Source organism: Pan paniscus, chromosome 20 (genome assembly GCF_029289425.2).
Source record: "Pan paniscus chromosome 20, NHGRI_mPanPan1-v2.0_pri, whole genome shotgun sequence".
Taxonomy (NCBI): Eukaryota; Metazoa; Chordata; class Mammalia; order Primates; family Hominidae; genus Pan; species Pan paniscus.
Window position 1 is genome coordinate 24,671,108 of NC_073269.2, and position 26,823 is coordinate 24,697,930.

At 42.8% G+C, this 26,823-nt stretch overlaps 1 protein-coding gene and 2 pseudogenes across 4 annotated transcripts in view; 2 read left to right on the plus strand and 1 right to left on the minus strand.

The window, feature by feature from the left end:
- The window catches only part of LOC100984790 (zinc finger protein 506), a 74,777-nt gene that overhangs the window by 23,938 nt on the left and 24,016 nt on the right, over window positions 1-26,823 (minus strand). For 2 of the 4 annotated variants that reach the window (XM_034944155.3, XM_014342569.5), the window contains exon 3: window positions 11,595-13,424. The exons of 1 other annotated variant lie outside the window; for it this stretch is intronic. In XM_034944155.3, coding sequence (XP_034800046.2) covers window positions 11,595-11,597 — 3 coding nt within the window. In that variant the 5' untranslated portion in view covers window positions 11,598-13,424. Of the gene's footprint in view, window positions 1-11,594; window positions 13,482-26,823 lie in introns of those variants that run through there. One more of the 4 variants, XM_063600065.1, reaches the window with a different exon arrangement.
- On the plus strand, window positions 15,666-17,798 carry LOC117976879 (iron-sulfur cluster assembly 1 homolog, mitochondrial-like; annotated as a pseudogene).
- LOC100993120 (zinc finger protein 253-like) lies at window positions 20,274-26,016 on the plus strand (annotated as a pseudogene).

Consider the following 26,823-nt stretch of genomic DNA (forward strand, 5'->3'; position numbering starts at 1 on the left):
AGCATTGCCTCTCAAGCTTTAACGAGCTTATAAATCACTTGGTAATTTTGGCCCCACTTTATGTAGTGTGATTTTGCAGGTTTGAAAAGGGTCCATGAATGGGTGTTTTAAACAAGTTCCCTGTCAATGCGGATGTTGCTCCCCCTTAGCTCATTATTAGCATTAGTTACAGAAGCAGGAACAACACAGGGTCCCTTACACTCAGCACTCTTGTCACAACCAAATACTTCCGGTACAGGTAAGGACAACCCATCTCCATCCTAAAGTTTTATATTCTTTGCTGGCTCTTTACAGACAAAACAGAAGGCAGCAATGTCTGAGTAAGTCTTGATTTAAAAAGCAACATGTACACATTTACTAATGCAATGTTTATTAAGCAGGTACTATGTGCTCAAGAGTATGATACAGAGCACTGTGCTGGGTATTCTCATAACACCCTGGGAGCTGGCACTAAGGGTTTAATAATTTCCAGGATGTAGTTAAAGGTCCCAGCATTTTTATTTCTTCTATTTATCGGTCATCAAAATTTTTAAAAAAATTGTATAGAATAAAAGCTAAATATAGACAGATGGAAGAGATATAGAAGGAAGAGTTTAATGTATTATAGAGATAATTTTATTCTATTCATATTTACTTTTTTGTGACTTATGGAGCAACTACCGGATCTGCAGGAATAGAAAACAAGTTACTAATTAGAATGTCTCTGCAAGCATTGGTTTTAATACAACATTTAAAAACTAAGACCCTAAAATACATACTTTATTTTTCTCATTTATATGCTTTTGGGTTTCAGAAAATTGTGAGCACCAGCTCTAGAAATGCAGTAGGATTTACCAGCCAAAACTCTGATCTCTTCTAATCAGTTCTGTGAGGCAAGACTCCATGGTAGGGTCAGAACTAAATAGTCTCCAAAAAGGGTGAATCTGAATAGGTCTGGGGCAGGGTGAAGACACTATGTAGAATTCTGTTCTCTATGCCACTGGGGTACTTCCAGTTTTGTTTTTCCTAAGCTTACCTAAAAGAAATGTAAATCCAGAGTTTCTGCAATTTTAATCTTTTCTAGCCACTGCCCTGTCAACTTTATACTATATACTAATATGCAATTTAAACAAATCCCTTAAGGTCTTCTAGGGTAACTATTTTGTTTTGAGATGCAGTCTCACTCTGTCGCCTAGGCTGGAGTGCACTGGTGCGATCTCGGCTCACTGCAACCTCTGCCTCCCAGATTCAAGTGAATCTTCTGCCTCAGCCTCCCAAGTAGCTAGAACTACAGGTGTGCATCACCATGCCTGGCTAATTTTGGTATTATTAGTAGAGATGGCATTTCACCATATTGGCCAGGCTGGTCTCAAACTCCTGACCTCATGATTCGCCTGCCTTGACCTCTCAAGTGCTGGGAATACAGGCATGAGCCACTGTGCCTGGCCTTTCTAGGGTAATTTTATTAGAAAATAAATACGTACACTTAAGGAAAAAGAAATAGAAATTATACTGCTGGGTGTAGTGTCTCACGCATGTAATCCCAGCACTTTGGGAGGCTGAGGTGGGTGGATCGCAAGGTCAGGAGTTCAAGACCAGCCTGACCAAGATGGTGAAACCCCATCTCTGCTAAAAATACAAAAATTAGCCGGATGCGATGGCAGGCACATGTAATCCCAGCTACTCAGAAGGCTGAGGCAGTAGGCTCACTTGAATCAGGGTGGCAGAGGTTGCAGTGAGCTGAGATTACACCATTGCACTCCCTCTCAAAAATATAAAAAAAAGAAATTATAATAACGGTTCTTCTCTTCATAAATATGCCTTCAGATGTAGACATCAGAAGCCACAGCAATATAAAGTGGCCTAAATAAAGCCCAAGATTTTAGACACATTGTATTTGTTGTACCAACCATATGATGCACAATTCAATTATTTATCCAGTTGCTAGTCTAGACTAAAAGTTTCTGGATTGTAGGAACCATGACTGCTTCATGTTTTTTTTTTTTTAAATGGCCATATGAAATGGAAGCTACTAGTTTATCTATTTGGGTCTCCAGATCTCCTCCTTGTTTATCATCCAAGTACCAGGAAACTGGAGAAACTCTCATCTGGGTACCAACCAAAGACATCTCTTGTATGAGGGGATGAACAAACACAGATGACTCATTTCTCTTACACTGAGACAGAAGCAGAATTAACTCCTGTCAGCCTGACACAATTCTGCATGGGACATCTCAAATGCCTCAAAGACACCTAGGTGATTTTGAAGGAATTCCCAGTGGCCCTGGGCTGCTGGCCCAATGATAAGCCAGGCTGGAGAGACTCAGGCTGATTCTAAATAGAAAATGGAACTGCCCTGGTGGAACTCCACAACCTGGATCACCCATTCTGATTTGCTAGCTCTTGGGTAAGAGAAAGAACAAAAATACTCTACTCCAGTATCACATTTTACAGGTAAATATAGTTGTGGTTGTGGTCATGGCTCTGGATACTTTGCAGCCTTGATCTCTCACTACAGATTATGCCATCAGATTCTATTTCCTCCTGGAGCCTCTGATCTCACTGTAGCAGGTCAATGAACAAGATGTGAAACATCTCAAAGAGCCACACTCCCAATGCAGAAAATGCCTTTTGTTAGTTTTCTGTACATTCTCTATCCAAAGTCTGGCCCTTTTTTATCTGCAGATTCTAGGTAGGATCAACTTGGCTCTGTATCCTTTGGTGTTACAGCAAGTGGAGTACAATTAAAGGAGCAATCTTAAGAAAAAGCTCAGATTAGATATGAGATTGATCAAGTCAGCCAGAAAATATTCCCCTAAAAGCAATTTCTCTCTCAACACCCAAAGTACACAGCTACTCTCAGCATGAGAAACATGAACATTATGTAGAAAGGGGGCAGATTTTCAGAATAATTTTATAAAGTTTCTTTTCCATCTCTGCTGCTCTCTCATTTCCTAGCCATTGAATAGGGGTTCTATATTTAAATACATCTGACAACTTCCAACAACACTTTTTGATGAAGAAATAGAATCTGACTGTGTTCATATAGTGGAATATATTAGAGCTTGCAATATAACTAACTAAAGAGCTATGTTGGTGGTGTTTGGGTGGCCACATCACCTGTCTTTATTTGTCCTGTAATAGCAGCATTCCAATGTAGTGAAATAAAAGATACTAAAATTGTGTTTACTCATAATTATCCCTATTGAATAAAGTAATAAACATGTCAGACTAATATCTACTATAACAATTTGGTAGTAAATTTTCTTTGGATATTAGATATAAATATCTAAGCATTAATAATTTTAATGAACTAGTCATAATGTATGTAGCATTTTTTAAAATTGCAACTATATTTCAATTAAAACACTTTTACACTTTCAAAAGTGTAAATAATATTAAAATAACCATTTAAGTGAAAAGGAATGCTTATACTCTGCTGGTAGGAGTGTAAATTAGTTCAACAAGTATAAAAAGCAGTGTGGTGATTCCTCAGAGAACTAAAAACAATTATCATTTGACCCAGGAACCTCATAATTGGGTATATACCCAAAGAAATATAAATTATATTATAAAGACACATCCACATGCATGTTCATTGCAGCACTATTCACAATAGCAAAGACACGCACAGGCCGTAAATGCCTATCAATGGTAGACTGGATAAAGAAAATATGGTATGGTCAGATGCGGTGGCTCATGCCTGTAATCCCAGCACTTTGGGAGGACAAAGCATGTAGACTGCCTGAGCTTAGAAGTTTGAGACCAGCCTGGCAACATGGCAAAATCTTGTCTCCACAGAAAGTACAAAGAGAAAAACTGGCCAGGTGTGGTAACGCCCGCATGTAGTCCCAGCTACTTGGGAGGATGAGATAGGAGAGATTTGCTTGAGCCTGGGAAGTTGAGGCTAAAGTAATCCAATATCATGCCATGGCACTTTAGTCTGGGCAATAAGTGAGACCCTGTCTCCAAAAATAAAATAAAATAAAATAAAATAAAAGATTTAGTAAAAACAAAATATGGTACATCATGGAGTACTCTGTGGCCACTAAAAAAAAAGATCATGTCCTTTGCAATAACATTGATGAAGCTGGAGACCATTATTCTTAGAAAACAAATGCAGAGGCTGGGTGTGATGGCTTATACCTGTAATCCCAGCACTTTGGGAGGCCAAGGGGGGTGGATCACATGAGGTGCGGAGTTTGAGACCAGCCTGACCAACATGGAGAAACCCCGTATCTACTAAAGATACAAAATTATCCGGGGTTGGTGGCACGTGCCTGTAATTCCAGCTACTCGGGAGACTGAGGCAGGAGAATTGCTTGAACCCAGGAGGCGGAGGTTGCAGTGAGCCGAGATCACACCATTGCACTCCACCCTGGGCAACAAGTGCAAAACTCCGTCTCAAAATAATAATAATAATAATAATAATAATAATAATAATAATGCAGACACAGAAAACCAAATGCGTGTTATTATTTATAAGTAAGAGCTAAATAATAACAACACATGAACACAAAGAGGAGAACAAAAGACACTGAGGCCTAGTTGAGGGTGGAGGGTGGAAGGACTAAGAGGATCAGAAAACATACCTGTTTGGTGCTATGGGTAGTATCTCAGTGACAAAGTAATCTGCACACCAAACCTCCATGACATAATTTTAGCTGTGTAACAAACCCACATGTGTACCCTGAACCAAAAATAAAAGCTAAAAGAAAAAAAAAATCCCTCAGTGGGAGAGAGTGCAATGTAGGTGAGAGGACTGATTTTTGGTACAGATAGTGGTCCCAGTGGGGCTGTACTCTGATTTATTTCCGTGTGCATGCAGGCAGGTGAGATTATGAACAGCTGGTCCAAAATGCTAGGATGGTGGAGAAAACAGGTTGCTGCTGCAGATTCAGTGTCTGTGAGTGGGAATATGCTAGGAGACTTGTAGAGACTTGTGGATTCTTGGCAAGAAACACTAGGATCAAAAATGCCATTGTGGGCCAGGCGCCGTGGCTCATGCCTGTAATCCCAGCACTTTGGAAGGCTGAGGCGGGAGGATCACGAGGTCAGGAGATCGAGATCATCCTGGCTAACATGGTGAAACCCCATCTCTACTAAAAATACAAAAAAAATTAGCCGGGCGTGGTGGCGGGCGCCTGTAGTCCCAGCTACTCAGGAGGCTGAGACAGGAGAATGGCGTGAACCCGGGAGGCGGAGCCTGCAGCGAGTCAAGATCGCGCCACTGCACTCCAGCCTGGGCAACACAGCGAGACTCCATCTCAAAAACAAAACAAAACAAAAACAAAAACAAAAAATACCATTGTGAGTTTCCTGAGGGTGGTGCCGAGTCCCGGGAGGAGTGTGGACATGTCAATGTCTAGTGTGTGTGTTCGTGAGTGGGTGGGAATCCTGTGGTGGCAGCTGTGGGAAAAGGGGGTCTATCAGAGCTTCTTTCCTCTACATTTTCAGTCCTCTGTCACCCTGAGAGAAGACCTGGGATCACAGGACAACGAGCAGTGTGACAGCCTGTGTACGACAGAGCAGAGCCTCCCATTCCCAATCACCCAAAGTTTTATTCCAGGCCAGGCCTCCGTGATATCTTTTTTCTGGCACCACATCTGTAGAGTCTGCTGAACATCAAACAATTCTCCAACACTAACTTATTGTCTCACATTTGAATTCTGACACCACCCAGAGTCATCGTAGACCCTGATTCAGGGCTCAGTCCCGCAACATTGTCCTCATGGCAGATGCCAGTCACAAACCCCAAGGGCCCATCTATGCTTCTGAGCTACTGTTTAAAACCTGGGGAGTCCCATAGCCTCTCTGAAGTTCAATAATTTGGTAGAGCTACTCACAGAACTCATCAAAATACTGTAGTTATCTTTACTGTTTTAATATATAAGATGCAGCCCTGGAAAAGCCAAATGGAAGAAATGCACAGAACAAAGAAAAGAGATGGGGAAAGATGAAACACATAGATAATCCTGGAAAATATTTCTGATTAATAAAATTCTCCACCTTTGTGTGCTCCAGGAACAGTTTATGCAAAGAAACACCCTTCCCATTATGAGTTAGATGGTGCTCTCTTTTCTTACCTATCACACAGCCAGACACACACTCTGCACATTTTCTCTTTCTCATTTAAAAAAATCAGCTGAATTTGTTTTCAGTGGTCATAATGAAATATTTCTTTTCTTTTCTTTTTTTTTTTTTTGAGCCAGAGTCTCACTCTGTCGCCCAGGCTGGAGTGCAGTGGCACTATCCCGGCTTACTGCAACCGCTGCCTCCCAGGTTCAAGCCATTCTCCTCCCTCAGCTTCCCGAGTCGCTGGGATTACAGGTGCCCACCACCACACCCGGCTAATTTTTGTTTTTTCGGTGGTGTTTTTGAGATGGAGTCTTGCTCTGCTGCCCAGGCTGAAGTGCAGTGGCGCGATCTCGGCTCACTTCAAGCTCCGCCTCCCGGGTTCACACCATTCTCCTGCCTCAGCCTCCCCAGTAGCTGGGACTACAGGCGCCTGCCACCACGCCTGGCTAATTTTTTTGTATTTTTAGTAGAGACAGGGTTTCACCGTGTTAGCCAGGATGGTCTCGATCTCCTGACCTCGTGATTCACCCGCCTTGGCCTCCCAAAGTGCTGGGATTACAGGCTTGAGCCACTGCGTCTGACTTGTGTTTTTTAAAATAGAGACAGGGTTTCTCCATGTTGCTCAGGCTGGTCGCGTACTCCCAACCTCAGGTGATCTGCTCAACTCGGCCTCCCCAGGCTGAGTGCTGGGATTACAGGCGTGAGCCACCAGCCTGGCCTAAAATAAAATATTTCCTTTTTTTTTTTTTGAGGGGAGTTTTGCTCTTGTTGCCCAGGCTGGAGTGCAACGGCGCCATCTTGGCTCACCGCAACCTCCACCTCCCGGTGGGATTACAGGCATGTAAGCCTGCAACAGGCGGCACCACGCCCGCCTAGTTTTTTTTGTATTTTTAGTAGACACAGGGTTTCTTCATATTGGTCAGGCTGGTCTGAAACCCCTGACCTCAGGTGATCCACCTGCCTCGGCTTCCCAACTTGCTGGGATTACATGTGTGAGCCACCACGCCCAGCCAAATAAAATATTTCTTAATCAAACATAAGTTTATCTCCCTCCCTCAGGCTCCTGAACTTTGAGCTACCCTCAGTCTGAGTCAACATACAACCCCATTTTATGTCCCTCCTAAGAACGTGCTGATTTCAGTGTAAAACATTCTCTGATCTCAGATCTGACTTTTTCACCCTCCATTTGCCATTCCCCTCCCACCTACTTTCTAATCTTGTTTGCACCTCCCTAGGAAAGAAAGTCTTTTTCTGCCTACACCTTTGCAAGCCATAAAGATCTTATAGTTAGTTGGTATTTCCTCTTGTTGCAATACTTTTTTAGAATTTTTTTTTACGTAAATCTAATTTTTTTTTTTTACAAAGTCTAGAAAGTACCTCAAAACAATAACGACTTCATCATCAGTAAGACTCTCTCAGTTTCCTTTCATCTTAACCTCAACTGCATCTGCCTGTGGATCCCCAGCTTTCCAGGGCTCTGTGGCTTCTCTCAGAATAAAGGCTTCTTCTATGGCTGGGGTGAGCAGGCTGAGACATCTGCAGGAGTGGCTCCTCAGAAAGAACTAACTGGGCCTTTAATAACTTCCTCTTGCATGCTTAACATTAGCCTTAGCTTGGAGTCACTAGGTTCAAGCTTTAATTTCCATGTCAGAGTTATTCACTTGGTTTTTGAAACTGTTTCAACAGTCCTGTGAAATTACTCAAACACAGTGTTTACGTAAGGGAAGGAAATTTTAAGGTGCTTTTTTTTTTTTTTTTTTTTTGAGACGGTCTCACTCTGTCACCAGGCTGCAATGCAATGGCCCGATCTCAGGTCACTGCAACCTCTGCCTCCCGGGTTCAAGCCACTCTCCTGCCTCAGCCTCCCAAGTAGCTGGGACTACAGGCATGTGCCACCACACCTGGCTAATTTTTGTATTTTTAGCAGAGACAGGGTTTCACCATGTTGAGCAGGCTGGTCTTGAACTCCTGACCTCAAGTGATCAACCCCCCTCGGCCTCCCAAAGTGCTGGGATTACAGGCATGAGCCACTACACCTGGCTAAGGTGCTTGCATTTTATACCTTCATAAGAAAAGCAAATATATCTACTTCTTTCAGACAACATATTATTTTATTATTTATATTAAAAACAATGTAGTAAAAAATTAGTCATATGGGAACACTTCTAGAGGGTACCACATTTCATCACATGTAATTTAGCATTAAACTCAGAAATCAAGACAACAGGAAATAGAACCAAGATATTCACTGTCACAAATTTACCCTGCAAAAAGAGGAACTGATGTTTTGACGATCTGTATAACTCATCAATTATCTACCAGATTTTCCTGTGGAAACATTTTCATTGTCTACAGACAAAATGGAAGAGAGATTTTCTCTACTTTTTTCCTTGGTAGCTAGCATTCTTAAAGCTAAGGCTTAGAATTCTGTTTGAAATCACTCAGCCATAAAAAACACATCTGAGAAAATTCCTAAACTCACTCTGGGAAAGAAAAAGGTAAATGAGAATTATTAACAAATAGAATATATGATTAGATACTAATTTTTTAAAACTCATCTCTTTTATGTGCTTTGTAAATATTTTTTTACCTTTCAAGCCCTACTAATAAAATGCAAATTACAGTTAAAACACTGATGCAGCTGAGTGCAGTGGCTCATGTCTGTAATCCCAGCACTTTGGGAGGCCAAAGCAGGTGGATCGCTTAAGAACAGAAGTTTGAAGCCAGCCTGGTCCATCTCTACTAAAAACACAAAAACTAGCCGGGGGCAGTGGCGGGCACCTATAGTCCTAGCTATTCGGGAGGCCGAGGCATGAGAATCACTTGAACCCAGGAGCCAGGGGTTGCAGTGAGCTGAGATCGAGCCACTGCATTCCAGCCTGTGCAACAGAGACTGTTTCAAAACAAAACAAAACAAAACAAAAACAACAACAGCAAAAACACCTGACGTTAAAATAAGTGAACACATCTTTTCAAGGTACAGATCCTATCACCCACCCCATCCTGTTCAGGTACACGCTCAATAACTACCCTCCCAGGAGACACTGCGCTATGCCCCAGTGAGTGCCCCGCGTGCATTTTACTTTGTTAAGTTTTTACACCCTCTCACTGGGGTGAGTTTTTTTTGTCTTTTGAAGTGTTTTTTCACTACTTTTCTGCTCCCCACCCAAGAGAATCCAGGGGCCAGAAATTATTTGTTTTCCCCTCAATACCAGCATCTGATTGTCTGACCAGCAATGTGTCTCCAAGAAATGGAAGCTAGGTTGGGTGAAGAAAATCTTCATGTCTCAAGGGGTTAGCTTTTCAAAAAAAAAAGAAAAAAGTGCACCAGGATCTGCCTTTCAACCCCAAGGCTGCCACCTGCTCCCTTAAGAGTCTACACTCCATACTTCAGGTAGTCCCATGGGAGAAAATGACCCAAGAGCTAATAGTCACTAGACACTCTAGCAGACATAGCCATGGTGGGTATCTTGGTTTATCCCCAGAAAGTACTAAAACCCAGGACCAGAAAAAAACTGAAGGTTGGCTGAGGACACATCACCCTATTAAGTTTCCAGAGGGTAATCTTGACCCAAAAACATTCGGTAAGTTCTCTGGAAATATAAAAGACAAAGAGGCACAGATATTTTTTACAATACAGTGTCAGGGGACTATTCTTTGCTTTCTTCTCATGGGAAATATTTACAAACAGAAAACAAATCTTTTCAATAGTGTTATGCAATGCTTTTTAAAAAATGACTATTGGTCAGGCGCAGTGGCTCACGCCTGTAATCCCAGCACTTTGGGAGGCTGAGACGGGCGGATCACGAGGTCAAGAGATAGAGACCACCCTGGCAAACAAGGTGAAACCCTGTCTCTACTAAAAATACAAAAATTAGCTGGGCGTGGTGGCACGCGCCTGTACTCCCAGCTACTCAGGAGGCTGAGGCAGGAGAATCGCTTGAACCCAAGAGGCGGACGTTGCAGTGAGCTGAGATCGCCCCACTGCACTCCGGCATGGCGACAGAGTGAGACTCCATCTCAAAAAAAAAAAAAAAAAAAAAAGATTGAGGAACATGGGGTACACCTGAGGCCCTGCTTGGGACACATGTGAAAAACGCCAGGGAAAATCAGTCCCCTGTGGGATGTGAAAATAATTAAGTGGCAGGCAATTAGAATGAGGAAGCTCTAGTCCCCAGATTCCCACTTCTAAGAAAAAAAAAAAAACAAAACTCAAGTGTATTCTTTGGTAAATTACTAAATTAGGGGAAACAAAATTCAGGCTTAAGCAACTATAAACTGCCAATTAAACTCTGATTACATAACCAGGAAATTTCCATCTCGATTGTACAAATTTAAAAACTACCTAACTAGGCTGGGCGCGGTGGCTCACGCCTGTAATCCCAGCAATTTGGGAGGCTGAGGCGGGTGGATCACAAGGTCAGGAGATCGAGACCATCCTGGCTAACACGGTGAAACCCATCTCTACTAAAAATACAAAAAATTAGGCCGGCGTAGTGGCGGGCGCCTGTAGTCCCAGCTACTGGGGAGGCTGAGGCAGGAGAATGGCGTGAACCCAGGAGGCGGAGCTTGCGGTGAGCGGAGATCGCGAGACTGCACGCCAACCTGGCGGCAGAGCGAGACTCAAAAAAAAAAATAAATAAATAAAATAAAATAACAACTATGTAACTATACCTAATCAATTATTGAATTTGGTTTTCTTCATCATGCATTTTATAAATGTCTTTTCTTCAAGCCCCTCCCATGGACTACAAACAACAAACTGTAGCTGGGTGCTCTACAATTCTTGAATCACACTTTGATTAAATTATCTTATATTTTTGCGGTGACTCCCCCCTCCCCGTTTTTGTTTTTTTAAGGCAGAGTCTTGCTCTGTCGCCCAGGCTGGAGTTCAGTGGCGCGATCTCAGCTCACGGCAACTTCCGCCTCCTGGGTTCAACAGATTCTCCCACCTCTGCCTCCCCAGTAGCTGGGACTACAGACATTTGCCATCACACCCAGCTAACTTGTATTTTTAGTAGACATGGGGTTTCCCCATTTTGGCCAGGCTTGTCTTGAACTCCTGACCTCAACTGATCAGCCCGCCTCGCCTCCCAACGTGCTGGGATTACAGGGGTGACCCACCACGCCCGGCCCCATACATTTTTAATAGGAGAAAAGAGAAACTGTGAACTCCACGAACCAAAGCTCTTCCCATTCATGAACCCGCACCCCGAGTCAGGATTCTCCCCTGACGACCCTTCCGTGGCCCCTGAACAATCTGGGAAAGACCTGTGGGTGCAGAGCTGCCCGGAGAGGGTTCCAGGCCAGGGCACAGTCACTGCGCAGGGAAAAGACAGGACACCCCGGGGACCCGCTGTCAACGCAGCCGCCATGTTATGGCTGAGGCGGAGCTGGGCAACGAGAACTTGGAGCGCAGATTGTGGAGCTGACTGCCGGGAGGCCCGAGTTCTGCCACTGCCACAGCCACAGCCACTTCCTCCCCAGTTCCAACCAGCCCCTCCCCCTCTCTCGAGATGTCGAACTGGCACTCTCACCATTTCTAGGCCTCCAGGGGGTCCCGGCGTCCTAGCTGTGACCCTCCCAATACCTGCAGGTCACAGGGCCACAGAGGCTGGGCCTCTAGGAGCTGACGGCACAGAGCAGTGAAGACGATAGCTGGATCTCTGGCGTCAGCGAGAGACAATGGGCCCGCCAAAGCCGGAAGCCGGAAGCCGTCCTGTTCGCTCCAGCTGCGTGGCTGATTGGACAGTTTCCAGCCCAGCGTCTCTGATTGGATAATGCTTGAGGGCCCGCCCCTTCAGGTCCTGAGTGACAGAAGACGTGATCCGATGCTGGACTGAGTGAAGAAAGAGAGACAGTCTAAGCTGTAGCCTTTTCTTTCTTTTTTTTTAAATTTTATTTATTTATTTATTTGAGACGGAGTTTCACTCTTGTTGCCCAGGCTGGATTACAATGGCGTCATCTTGACTCAGTGCAACCTCTGCCTCCTGGGTTCGAGCGATTCTCCTGCCTCAGCCTCCCGGGTATCTGATATTACAGGCGCCGGCTACCATGCCCGGCTAATTTTTTTTTGTAGTTTTAATAGAGACGGGGTTTCACCATATTGGCCAGCCTGGTCTCAAACTCCTGTCCTCAAGTTATCCGCCTGCCTCGGCCTCCCAAAGTGCTGGGATTACAAGCTTGAGCCACCAAGCCTGGCCAGCTGCAGCCTTTTCAAACAGGGCTTCCTCCCTGAGCTGAGCCAGGCCCACCCCAGAGCATGGGAAAATTCTCTCTCTTTTTTACTCTCTCTCTTTTTGAATATATTCAAAAGGTGAACGGAAGTATTCTGCTGTCATATTAATAATACGTAAAATTTTTGTTCAAGAGAAAATCAACTTTTACTTTGGTAATAGTGTATTATCAATTTAAGCTAATTTTAATAAAACCTTACAAATAAATTTGTCATTTTGAACACTCCAGATTTACATATATATTTTGTAATCTCTTGTAAGTTTTTTAACTTTTTATTTTTTATTTTTATCCACATTCTTTTTATTTTCCCATTTGAAACAACCTTTAAGTAATTTCAAACTGCTATAGGGGGTAGAAATAAATCATTTAGAGCCAGGTGCAGTGGGTCAAGACTGTAATCCCAGCACTTTGGGAGGCCAAGGTGTGCAGATCACTTGAGGTCAGGAGTTCAAGACTAGCCTGGCCAACATGGTGAAACCCCATCTCTACTAAAAATACAAAAAATTAGCAGGGTGTGCTGGTGCACACGTATAGTCCCCGCTACTCTGGAGGCTGAGGCAGGAGAATCACTTGAACCCAGGAAGTGGAGGTTGTGTAACGGCCCAAGGGGTTCACCTTGCCCTTTGCCTAGACAGAGCCAATTCATCAAGACAGGGGAATTTGTGGAGGAAAACTTAAATATTAAATTTGAACTTATTGAACGTGGACACAAACAATGGTCACCAAGTCTTGGAACAGGTTATGTGAACCCCTTGAGGTGTTCATCCTGCGCTGTTTTGGAGAAATCTCTATTTCAATCTATTCCAATACATTGGTTATTGAAAAACATTAGGCAATCACACACACACACACACACAAGTTGACCTTTTTGTGTTCTTTGAGCCCAATCGCGAAGGGCCCTCATGACTGGGCCTCATGCCAAAGAACTCGTTACAAAAAGAGCTAGGGTCCCAGATCACGCGGAACCTTCATGAGACCTCTCCTTGTCTGTGCAGAGATGGGTGGCTGACTCTGGAGCCCAGGCTGTTGCTTTCCAGTCTGGTGGTGAATCCTCCTAGTCTGATGAGTGCGGTATCTGACTCTGGAGCCCAGCCTGTTGCTTCCTGGTCTGGTGGTGAATCCTCCATAGTCTGGTGTGGAGGAAAAGTTAAATATTAAATTTGAACTCAATTGAACATGGCTACAAACAATGGTCACCAAGTCCTGGAACAAGTTGTGTGAGCTGCTTGAGGCATTCATCCAGCGCTGTATTGGAGAAATCTCTATTTCAATCTATTCCTATACATTAGTTGTTGAAAAACAATAGACAATCGCAAAAACCAGTTGGCTTTTGTGTTCCTTGGGTCCAGTCACGAATGGCCCTCATGAATGGGCCTTATGCCAAATAATTCGTTACAAAAGAGCTAGGGTCCCAGACCGTGCCAAAGCTCCATGAGAGACCTCTCCTCCTCTGTGCATGGGTGAGTGTCCACCTCTGGAGCCCAGGCTGTTGCTTCCCACTCTGGTGGTAAATCCTCCATAGTCTGGTGAGTGTAAATATATATATATATATCTCTTTTCTCCTCTCCTTTTCCTATTGCAATTTGCTTATTATATGAATCTTCTTCTTATATCAATCTGCTTATTATATTTATTTGCTTATTATATCATTTGCTTATTATATCTGCATTGCCATTTACGTGGGATAAAGCTTGTTTACCCTTAAAGGTATTGTGTGTGTGTCTTTTCTTCTCGCCTTGCGCCTTTCCCTCACAGAACATTTTTGGCATTACAAACAGGATTTGAAACCAAAAGTGTGCCTCTTTTTGGCCACAAGGACAGGGCTGGAGGCTCGGGGACTTCCCATACCCTGGGATGGGAACTCCCCCAGTTCTCCCCCTTGGTGATTGAATGGTCCAGGGGAACTGGACTTTGTGAGAATTGAGAATCTAAATTAGTGCAATTTAAACCTTTGTGCATGAAGTGCTGCAGGAGATTCCAGTCAGCAAAAAAGATGCTGAGGGATCTCCCAGAGTGGATGGTGTTTCCTTACTGCTTATAAGTTTACGTGTCAAGATACGGGCTGGTTGCAAGAAGAGAAATGTAAGTTGGAAAACGAATATGCTAATCTGACTTCCAGACTGGCCCTGGCCCAATGCCAGGCCTATGTCTTGATTGATCAGGCTCAAAGCTATCAGCCTATTGCTGAAAAAAGCAGCTGTCCAAGTGGCCCGGTCAGGGTGAAACTGAAGAACTAGTCAGTTGGGAACAAGTAAAAACCCAGCTCCTATCTCAGAAATGGGAAATTAACCTAGTAAAATTCAAGGACCTGCACAAACTGTAAAATTCCATGGCATTCTATAGAATGCAGAGATGTAGTCCATCTTACCAAAGGCTAAGGCTAAAATACTAGAATTTACAACCCCTACCACTAAAAAGGAGGCCCAGAAATTTATTGGCTTTGTTTGGATTCTGGAGACATCATATTCCCCACTTGGGTAACATTTTACAACCTCTGCATGCAGACTTTCACTGGGGAGAGACAGAGAGTATGGCTTCTTAACAAGCTAAACAAGCAGTGCAACTGGCCCTGGATCTATGGCCCATACGGGATGGGCCAGCAGAACTCCAAGTGACTGTCCTAGATCAACATGCTAATTGGAGCGGTAGGCAGAAACAAGATGGGAAGAGGGTACCTTTCAGGTTTTGGACCCAGAAACTGCCAGAGGCCAGAAAAGCTTATACCCCTTTCAAGAAGCAATTGTTAGCTTGCTATTGGGCTTTGCTGGAAACGGAACACCTCTGTTTCAACCATGAGGTCTTTATGAGGCCTGAAATTTCTATTATGACTTGGGTCATGAGTTCCCTCAAAGCTCACCAGATAAAGCACTCTCAAGAAAGTAGCATCATAAAATGGAAATAGTACATACAAGTCCATTTAAGCCAAAACCAAACGGGGTATCACTTTTACATGAGGACGTACAAAACTTCCCAGCTCAGGAAATCACCAAGCAAGCCTTGCTGTTAGGGAAGGAAACCTCCCCTGCCCAATGGGGCAAATCCTTTAAAGAACTAAGCCCAGAGGATCAGAAATATGCTTGGTTTACTGATGGATCCACCAAATACATTAGTGGGACCAGATGCTTGAAGGCCGTGGCTTATAATCCTGTTAAAAACATAAGTATTTATGATGAAGGAAGGGGTGGGAGCAGTCAGTTGGCTGAACTAGTAGCCATCCTCTGAGCTATTCAAGAGGAGGCCAGAGGGATTTGTCACTTGTATACCAACTCTTGGTCTGTAGCAAATGGTCTTACTACCTGGATACCCCAATGGTAACAAAACAAATGGTTAATTGGGAATAAAGAGGTTTGGGGAAAACAATACTGGGGAGATATCTGAATCCTTTCGCACACTACCATTATCACCGTTTTCCACGTTGATGCCCATGCATCTCTGCTTTCTCTTGACAGACTATTTAATCAGCAAGTTATCAATAAGGCCAAAATTTCCACCATAACTGCAAACTTGAATGGATTACGTGTCCAAGCCTTTCAATGACAGGCATTGTAATGTATGGTGGTATAATTGATAGTGATTATTGGCCTAAATGCTACTAATTTAGTGGCCTAAATGCTCCACCTAAAAGACACAAAATGGCAGAATGGATAAGAGTTTACCAGGCTGGGTGCAGTGGCTCCTGCCTGTAATCCCAGCAGTTTGGGAGGCTGAGGTGGGTGAATCACCTGAGGTCGGGAGTTTGAGACCAGCCTGACCAACATGGAGAAACCCTGTCTCTACTAAAAATACAAAATTTAGCCAGACGTGGTGGTGCATGCCTGTAATCCCAGCTACTCAGGAGGCTGAGGTAGCAGAATAGCTTGAACTCAGGAGGCAGAGGTTGCAGTGAGCCGAGATCATGCTGTTGAACTCCAGCCTGGACAATGAGAATTAAACTCCAACTCAAAAAAAAAAAAAAAAAAAAAGATTTTACAGGCCAAATATCTGCTATCTTCAAGAGACTCACCCAACACATAAGGACTCACTTAAACTTAAGGTAAAGGGTTGGAAAAAGATATTCCATGCAAATGTACCCCAAAAGCTAGCAGTAGTAGCCATTCTTACATCAGACAAAACAGATGTTAAAGCAAAAACAGTTAAAAAAAAAAAAGAAAAGACAAAGAGGGACATTATATAATGATAAAAGGACTAGTCCAACAGGAAAACATCACAATTCTAAATATATATGCACCTTACACTGGAGCTCCCAAATTTATAAAACAATTACTACTAGACCTAAGAAATGAAATAGATGACAACACAATAATAATGAGGGACTTCAATACTCTACTCACAGCAGTAGACAAGTCATCAAGACGGAAAGACAACAACAACAACAACAACAAACAATGGACTTAAACTATATCCTAGAACAAATGGACTTAAAATATATTTACAAACATTCTATCCAAGAACTGCAGAATATACATTTTATTCATCAGCACTTGAAACATTTTCCAAGATAGACATATGATAGGCCACAAGTCTCAATAAATTTAAGACAATCAAAATTATATCAACTACTCTCTCAGACTGCAGTGGAATAAAAGTGAAAATCAACTCCAAATGAACCATCAAAACCATGCAAATACATGGAAATTAAATTAAAAAATTAAAGATCAACCTGTTTCTGAATGAGTGTTGGATGAAATCAAGATGGAAATTTAAAAATTCTTTGAACTGAATGCACCCGCCATGTCCATGGAGAGAGGCTGAGGTGGCCGAGCTCCGGCTGGAGGTACCGGAGCGCCAGGACAGCAAAGATGTCGGCTGCCTTAGTCCGGGCAAATGTCTGGGCTGTGAGCAAGAGGAAGCTTCAGCCCACCTGGGCCGCCCTCACCCTGACACCTTCAGCAGTAAACAAGATAAAACAACTTCTTAAAGATAAGCCTGAGCATGTAGGTGTAAAAGTTGGTGTGCGAGCCAGGAGGCTGTAATGGCCTTTCTTATATTCTAGAATATACAAAGACAAAAGGAGATTCTGGTGAAGTTATTCAAGATGGAGTCAGAGTATTCATTGAAAAGAAAGCAAAGCTAACACTTTTAGGAACAGAGATGGACTATGTTGAAGAAAAATTATCCAGTGAGTTTGTGTTCAATAACCCAAACATCAAAGGAACTTGTGGCTGTGGAGAAAGCTTTAATATTTGAAATCTCAGGACTCTTCTGGCCGTAGGTTCCAGGAAAGCTGGTGGAAGCCTTGGGGCTCACTGCAGAAATCATGTGACTGTCACGTGTTTAATATGCTGCTGCCTTGTAAGGAAAATAAAGTGATGCATTTTGAAAATGAAGCCAGTGTGTTAGATTCCAGAAGAAATGATATTTGTATTCCCTGTAGGGGACAGAAAATGAGAAGCCATCACTCTCTTTGGATCATTTAGGTCTCTTACATCCTTTGTTTTAGAAACAGTTTCATTAAAGTTGCCTTCCTGGGCACCTGTTTATCCATTTCCTGGACCGTGTGCCCTCCTTAGCTCTCTACTGAACGGCTTGAACATGCATCCCCCTCAGCATTTCTCCCAACCAGATCGGCAACTCCTAAAATCTGAGACAGGACGTCCTGACTGCTGGTAGTAACATGATGGTGCATTGTTTTTTCCAACCAAACTTAGCATAGCCTTTTAGTACATTGGTATGAAAATTTTTATTGTCAGATGCCTCATTGCGTACCCTTTAATAGTACCGGGCAAAGATTTTCTTCAACTATAGTACAGATTAGTTCTGAGTGATGGTATCAAAAGGTGAGAAAGATGTCATCCACCTGTTTTTTAATCCATTTCTTTTGCCACCCTATATGTCTGCTCAGAGATGGGATCTCAAGGTGACTTTGATTCTTTTAGTTGTGGGGTCTCTTAAAGCCGTCTACCCCACCTCCCTCAATTCCCTATGTGAGGAAGCAAATCCCCAGGGAAGCCAAAGTGCTCCTGTCCACCCCCACTCCACAGGCCAAGGGAGAATGGGGACTCTACCCCCATCTCCCCTTCCTTGTAGGTGACACATGCTCTGCCCTCTGAGGCAATCAGTGAAGGCAAATGGTCTGATTTCTTTATTTGGTTGACATTTTGATAGAATTTCTTTATAATTTGATGGAGATCATAGTATTTTTATTTTATTTTGAGTGGGAAGAATTTTAAAACCATTTTATGTGAATTACCATCTTGTTTCTTTCACCTTTGAAACAATGGTTTGTAGCAGAGAAGACATTGTAGCAACCCAGAATTATGCTTTTGGAATGTGGTCCTCATTGTGCAGGAGAACGTGGGGATCTTTTCTTAAAATTCTGTGTGCATCCACTTTCTGATTCCTCAGTCCAGTTGCTAAAGTTTTTAATATTTTAGCCTAATATTTTTATCATCAACCTTTCTTTAAAAGTGTTCCTTTTGTCACGTAGTTACTGATTTTCCCGGGTTTGACATGTTAAGTATTCTATGAAATGACATATATGCTTTTTTTGAAAGCTGATTCTCATGAATTCAAGTAGCTGAGGTCCTTTATGTTTCTTTCATTCCCTAAAGTAGCTGGCACAAAACACACCAAAACCTAGAGCAGTAGTTTTATGTAAATGCTCATGAGTTTGTATCAATAATATAATTGTTGATCCACTTATAATTCATACAATACTGTATGTATCTAGAGATTGAGTTGTCAATTAATAAAAAAATAAGGCCTCAGGCTGGGTGTGGTGGCTCATGCCTGTAATTCCAGCAGGCATGCCTGTAATTCCAGCAGGCAGAGGCCGAGGTGGGTGGATCACCTGAGGTCAGAAGTTCGAGACCAGCCTGGCCAACATGGTGAAACCCCGTCTACTAAAAATAAAAAAAATTTAGCTGGGCATGATAGCAGGTACCTGTAATCCCAGCTACTTGGGAGGCTGAGGTAGGAGAATTGCTTGAACCTGGGAGGTGGAGGTTGCAGTGAGCCGAGATCTTGCCATTGCACTCCAGCCTGGGAAACAATGTGAGACTCTATCAAAAGAAAAAAAATGTGGCCTCTTTGTGATCATAAAAAAAAAATTCTTTGAACCGAACAATAATAATGACACAAGCTATCAAAATATCTGGTATACAGCAAAAGTGGTGCTAAAAGGAATGTTCATAGCATTAAGTGCCTACATCAAAAAGTCTGAAAGAGCTTAAGTAGACAATGTAAGATAACACCTCAAGGAACTAGAGAAACAAGAACAAGCCAAACCCAAACCCAGTAGAAGAAAAGAAATAACAAAGATGAGAGCAGAACTAAATGAAACTGAAACAACAACAACAATAAAACAGAAGATAAATGAAATGAAAAGCTGGTTCTTAGAAAAGATAAACAAAATTGATAGACCATTAACAGCATTAACCAAGAAGAGAGAAGATCCAAACAAGCTCAGTTAGACATGAAATGGAAGATATTGCAACTGATGCCACAGAAATACAAAAGATCATTGAGGGCTACTGTGAACACCTTTACATGCACAAATTAGAAAACCTACAGAAGATGACTAAATTCCTGGAAATGTACAACCCTCCTAGATTAAAAAACAAAAACAACTCTGAACAGACTAATAACAAGCAGTGAGATTGAAATAATAATTTTAAAAAATTGCCAACCAAAAAAGAAGTTCAGAACCAGGTGGATTCACAGCTGAATTCTATCAGACATTCAGAGAAAAACTGATGGGGATGGGGCCAAGATGGCTGACTAGAAGCAGCATCCCATAGAAAAGAATCATAATAGCATGTGAAACCTGCACCGTCACCTGAGGTATCCAGGTTCTGTCATCAGAACTGACTAGGTGGCTGGCATGAACCATGGAGAAGAAGGAAGAGCAGTGTGGGGCAACAGCCCACCTGGCACCCACATGGGGCTGGGGAGCCCCCACCCCCCAGCCAAGGGAGGCAGTGAGTGAGCATCCTACCCAGCCTGGGAAACTGTGCTTTTTCCATGGAACAGTGCAACCCATGGATCAGAAGATTCCACTCGTGAACCCACGCCACCGGAGCCTAAGGTACCAACTGTTGGAAACAAGAGCTCAGAGTCACAAAGAAAACAAGCACTCAAACAAGGAATTTCTCAGCAAGGCAAATTTACTTCTACAGAAGGGTGCTGCTCACATCTCTGGTTGTTGTGAGAGCACACTGTACTAGAGAGGGAAGGGGTTATTATTGCTAACATAGTCCCTACTTCTGTGTCCTGTCCCCATTGGCTGGAGTCAGACCACATTATATAAGCTAACTCGATTGGTTATTTTAAATCGAGACTGGCAGGAAGGTTGTTTACAGAGCAGGTAACTAGGAGTGAGGAGGAATTCTTCCAAATAAAGAAGAGATGTGGGTTACAGATTGGGACTGGTGGGAAGGGTTGTTTACAGAGCAGGTAGCTTGGAGCAGGAACATACAAGGAAGTTGATTTGGAGAACAAAGAACAAGGAAGTTATCCTTTGAAGAGAAACTTATTATGCCTGACACAACCCTGGAGCTAAGCAGATCCTCAACAGCCTCTCAGCTAGAATCTGCTTAAGCCTGCCAAGTTCCCAGGGGAGGGGCAACCGGTACCACAGCTGTGTCTGGCTGCTGTCTAAGCCCTTTGAGCTCCTTGGGGGAGGGACAGCAGCCAGCAATGGGACTCACAACTGCCTGACAGGCTAAGCTCCCTGGGCTCAGGAAGGGCAGCAGCCATCTCTATAGCTCCTGGCCACACTTTTCCCCTGCTAGAGCCAGGGAGGCTGGACAGCTTGGTCTCAAGAGATGTCCCCTACAACCCAACACTCTGGCTGTTGCAGACTGCAGCCAGAGTGTCTCTTCAGGCCTGACCCTGACCATCCCTCCTCACTGGGCAGGGCCTCCCAGCAGGAACTCCAACAGCTCCAGCCAGGGGCTCAGAGGCAGAACTCTGATCTCCCTGGGCCTGAGCCCCTAGGGGGAGGGGTGACTGCAGTCTCTGTGGACCAGCAGACTTAGCCTTTCCTCCTGCTAGTTCTGAGGAATTCAGGCAGCCCAGATGAGTGGGTTTCCCCTCAGGAAACACCCCACCCCTCCACCGAAGGATAGTCAAAGTGCTTCATTAAATGGGTTAGGCTCCCTGTGCCACCCAAATGGGTGAGACCCTTCAACAGGGGTTGTCAGACACCCTATACAGGAGCGATCCTATGGGCATCAGGTTGGTGCCTCTTGAGGTCAAAGATTCCAGAGGAAAGAGTAGGCACCTGTCTTTGCTGTTCTCCAACCTCCTTGAGTGACATCTCCAGGCACGGGAGTAAACCAGATGAATAGGGCCTGAAGTGATCCCCCAGCAAACTGCAGCAGCCCTACAGAAGAGGGACCTGACCATTGAAAGAAAAACAAGCAAACGGAAAGCAACAACAACAGCATCAACAACAAAAAAGTACCCACAAAAACCGTATCCGAGGCCGGGCATGGTGGCTTACACCTGTGACCCCAAGACTTTGGGAGGCTGAGGTGGGCAGATCGCTTGAGGCCAGGAGTTCAAGACTAGCCTGGCCAACATGGCGAAACCCTGTCTCTACTAAAAAATACAAAAATTAGCCAGGCGTGGTGGTGCGTGACTGTAGTGCCAGCTACTCGGGAGTCTGAGACATGAGAATCACCTGAACCTGGGAGGTGGAGGTTGCAGTGAGCCGAGATCATGCCACTGCACTCCAGCCTGGGTAATAGAGCAAGACTCTGCCTAAAAAATAAAAATAAAAAAAAAAATAAAAAAAAAATAAAAATAAAAATAAAAAAACATCCAAGGATCAGCAGCCTGAAAGATCAAAACTAGACAAACTCATGAAGATGAGAAAGAATCAACAAAAAAATGCTGAAAGTCCAGAGTGCCTTTTCTCCTCCAAATGATCAAAATGTCTCTTCAGCAACGTGCAGAACTGGACAGAGGATGAGATGGATGAATTAACAGAAGTAGGCAGATAATAACAAAGTCTGCTGAGCTAAAAGAACATGTTCTAACCCAATTCAAAGAAGCTAAGAACCTTGATAAAAGGTTAGAGGAAATGCTAACTAGAATAACCAGTTTGGAGAAGAACATAAATGACCTGATGGAGCTGAAAAACACAGCATGAGAACTTCATGAAGCATACAAAAGTATCAATAGCCGAATAGACCAAGCAGAAGAAAGGATATCAGAGTTTGAAGACCACCTTGCCGAAATAAGGCTTGCAGAGATTAAAGAAAAAAGAATAAAAAGGAACAAACAAAGCCTCTGAGAAATATGGTGTTCTGTGTGGGAAATGCACAAGGGGAGAAGAAAAGACACACACACAGTACCTTTAAGGGTAAACAAGCTTTATCCCATGTAAATGGCAATGCAGATACAATAAGCGAATTGATATCATAAGCAAATTGCAGTGGGAAGGGGAGAAGGGAAAAGAGATGTGTATATATATATATTTACACTCACGAGACTATGGAGGATTCATCACCAGATCAGGAAGCAACAGCCTGGGCTCCAGGGTCAGACACCAGACTCACCAGACTATGGAGGATTCACCAACACACTGGGAAGCAACAGCCTGGGCTCTAGAGTTGGCCACCCATTCATGCACAGACAAGCAGAGGTCTCTTGAAGCTTTGGCGCAGTCTGGGACCCTAGCTCTTTTTGTAACAAGTTGTTTGGCATGAGGCCCAGTCACGAGGGCCCTTCGTGACTGGGCTCAAGGAACACAAAAAGGACAACTTGTTTTTGCGACTGTCTATTATTTTTCAATAACTAACATATAGAATAGATGGCAATAGAGATTTTTCTGAAACAGTGCTGGATGAACGCCTCAAGGGGCTCACACAACCTGTTCTGGGACTTGATGACCATTGTTTGTGTCCACGTTCAATGGAGTTCAAATTTAATATTTAACTATTCCACTGCATTCACAACTCCTGTATATTGTAAATATAGCACTCAAAAATGTGCATGTTCATATTCATGACTTTAAATTTCTACTTTATTATCTAGAAAAATATCATAAATAAACTGATGTAGTGGATCTCATGCTGCTCTTTCTTCTCGGAGTTAGAGAATACATTAGAGAATATTTCTATGTTGAAAATTATTTTATTGGATAATTTTAGTCAGTCCTATAAGTCAGAACCAATTGTCTTGACTCTCTAATTTCACCTTAAGTCAAATTAAAAATCTCGCCCATGGCCACTTGGTAAAAATGTGTGTGTATATGTGTGTTTCAGGGACCACTGCAATTTAGAGACGTGGCCATAGAATTCTCTCTGGAGGAGTGGCATTGCCTGGACACTGCACAGCGGAATTTATATAGGGATGTGATGTTAGAGAACTACAGAAACCTGGTCTTCCTTGGTGAGGATAACTTGAATGTATAATTCATAATGTACCCTAAAGGTTTTATTTCTCCTTTTTGTGAAATATTTTTTAGTAATTTATTTTTTGCATAAAAGAGTTTCAGATGCCCTTTTTCCAGAAAATTTTTAGAATTTGTTCATTTAGAAAAGAATTTCAAGATGTTTAATCTTTTTTTTTTTGAGACAGAGTCTCGCTTTGTCGCCCAGGCTGGAGTGTAGTGGCGCAATCTCAGCTCACTGCAACCTCCACCTCCCGGGTTCATGCTATTCTCCTGCCTCAGCCTCCCGAGTAGCTGGGACTGTTGGCGTACGCCGCCACGCCTGGCTAATTTTTTTTTTTTTTTGTATTTTTAGTAGAGATGAGGTTTCACCGTGTTGTCCAGGATGGTCTCGATCTCCTGACCTCGTGTTCTGCCCGCCTCAGCCTCTCAAAGTGCTGGGATTACATGCGTGAGCCACTGCGCTCAGCCAAGATGTTTAATCTTAATCCAAAATTTCCACATGCCTGAGTTGAGCTGTGTTCTTCACTCTAAATTAGCGGTAAGCCCAGAAATTTAGTGGCATAAAATATTGTTGTCCCCACCTGAAAATCTAATTGCCACCACCAATTTTTGATTCAGTCACACCAGGTAGTAAAATTACAAAATCTACAAGCAAAACCGGGTGCGGTGGCTCAAGCCTGTAATCCCAGCACTTTGGGAGGCCGGGGCGGACAGATCACCTGAGGTCGGGAGTTTGAGACCAGCCTGACCAACACGGAGAAACCACATCTCTACTAAAAATACAAAATTAGCAGGGCATGGTGGCGCACGCCTGTAATCCCAGCTACTCCAGAGGCTGAGAGAGGAGAATCCTTTGAATCCGGGAGGCAGAGCTTGCAGTGAGCCAAGATCGCACCACTGCACTCCAGCCTGGGCAACAGAGCAAGACTCCATCTCAAAAAATAAATAAATAAATAAAAGCACAATATTATACTGGACAGCAGGAAGAGCTGTGTTGGGTATAACAGAGCTTTCTTTTTCTTCTATGTGGCTATTTCATTCTGCTCACGTGGGGAACTTCACACATTTAACTCATTTATACATTTTTTTACACATGTATTTTGGTCAGTACGTTTTTGTTACATTTATGTGTCCAGGAAGAAATTAGAGCTGGTGGTATTTTGCTATGTCATCTTGCTTATGTAGTTTGTATAATTTTGTAGGTTAGATTTGTAAAGTATATTTATTTATCTGAGTCTAGCAATTGAAGTAATGTGATTTTACTGTTTCTTTCTGTTATGTGTTCTCATTTTGCCCAAGACCTTTGGCCAGAGCAGAGCATAAAAGATTCTTTCCAAAAAGTGATACTTAGAAGATATGAAAAATGCGGATATGACAATTTACAGTTAAAAATAGGCTGTAAAAGTGTGGATGAGCATAAGCTGCTCAAAAGAGTTATAATGGACTTAACCACAGTCTGACAACCACCCAGAGAAAAATATTTCAATGTGATAAATATGGGACAGTCTTTCAGAAATTTTCAAATTGAAACAGACCTAAGATACGACATACTGGGAAAAAATCTTTCAAATGTATAGTATGCGGCAAAGCTTTTAACTGGTCCTCAAACCTTACTACACATAAGAAAATTCATACTGGAGGGAAACCCTACAAATGTGAAGAATGTGGCAAAGCCTTCAAAAGGTCCTCACACCTTACTGTATGATAGTTCATACTGGAGAGAAATCCTACAAATGTGAAGAATGCGGGAAAGCCTTTAAGCACCCCTCACATGTTACTACACATAAGAAAATTCATACTGGAGGGAAACCCTACAAATGTGAAGAATGTGGCAAAGACTTTAAGTGCACTTCTAACCTTACTACACATAAGAGAATTCATACTGGAGAGAAGCCCTACAAATGTAAAGAATGTGGCAAAGCTTTTCACCTATCCTCACACCTTACTACACATAAGATACTTCATACTGGAGAGAAACCCTACAGGTGTAAAGAATGTGGCAAAGCTTTTAACCATTCCACAATCCTTTTTTCACACAAAAAAATTCATACTGGAGAGAAATTCTACAAATGTGATGAATGTGGCAAAACCTTTACCTGACCCTCACTACTCTCTAAACACAGGAGAACTCATACTGGAGAGAAACCCTACAAATGTGAAGTGTGTGGCAAAGCCTTTACTGCATCCTTAACTCTAACTGAACATAAGAGAATTCATACTGGAGAGAAAACTTACAAATGTGAAGAATGTGGCAAAGCTTTAACTGGTCCTCAGACCTTCATAAACATAAGAGAATTCATATTGCACAGAAACCCTACATAGTGAAGAATGTGGCAAACATTTTAAATATTCCTCCACTTTTAATAAGCATAAGATAATTCATACTGGAGAGAAACTGGATGAATGTGGGAAAGCCTTTAACCAGCCCTCGACTCTTACTAACTATCAGAATTTATATGGAACATAAACTCATACAAATATAACAAATATAAAAAATGTGACAAAGCTTTTTTTAATTAATTAATTTATTTTTTAATTATACTTTAAGTTTTAGGGTACATGTGCACATTGTGCAGGTTAGTTACATATGTGTACATGTGCCATGCTGGTGCGCTGCACCCACTAACTCATCATCTAGCATTAGGTATATCTCCCAATGCTATCCCTCCCCCCTCCCCCCACCCCACCACAGTCCCAAGTGTGATATTCCCCTTCCTGTGTCCATGTGATCTCATTGTTCAATTCCCACCTATGAGAATATGCGGTGTTTGGTTTTTTGTTCTTGCGATAGTTTACTGAGAATGATGATTTCCAGTTTTATCCATGTCCCTACAAAGGACATGAACTCATCATTTTTTATGGCGGCATAGTATTCCATGGTGTATATGTGCCACATTTTCTTAATCCAGTCTATCATTGTTGGACATTTGGGTGACAAAGCTTTTAAAGGAAGTTCTCAACCCTTATTACATGTAATTCATACTGGACAGAAACCCTACAAGTGTGAAGAATGTGGCATGGCCTATAAGAAGTTCTCAATTCCATTTTTTTTTTTTTTTTTGAGATGAAATTTCAGTCTTGTCACCCAGGCTGCAGTACAATGGCATGATCTTGGCTCACTGCAACCTCTACCTCCTGGGTTCAAGCCATTCTCCTGTCTTAGCCTCCCAAGTAGCTGGGATTAC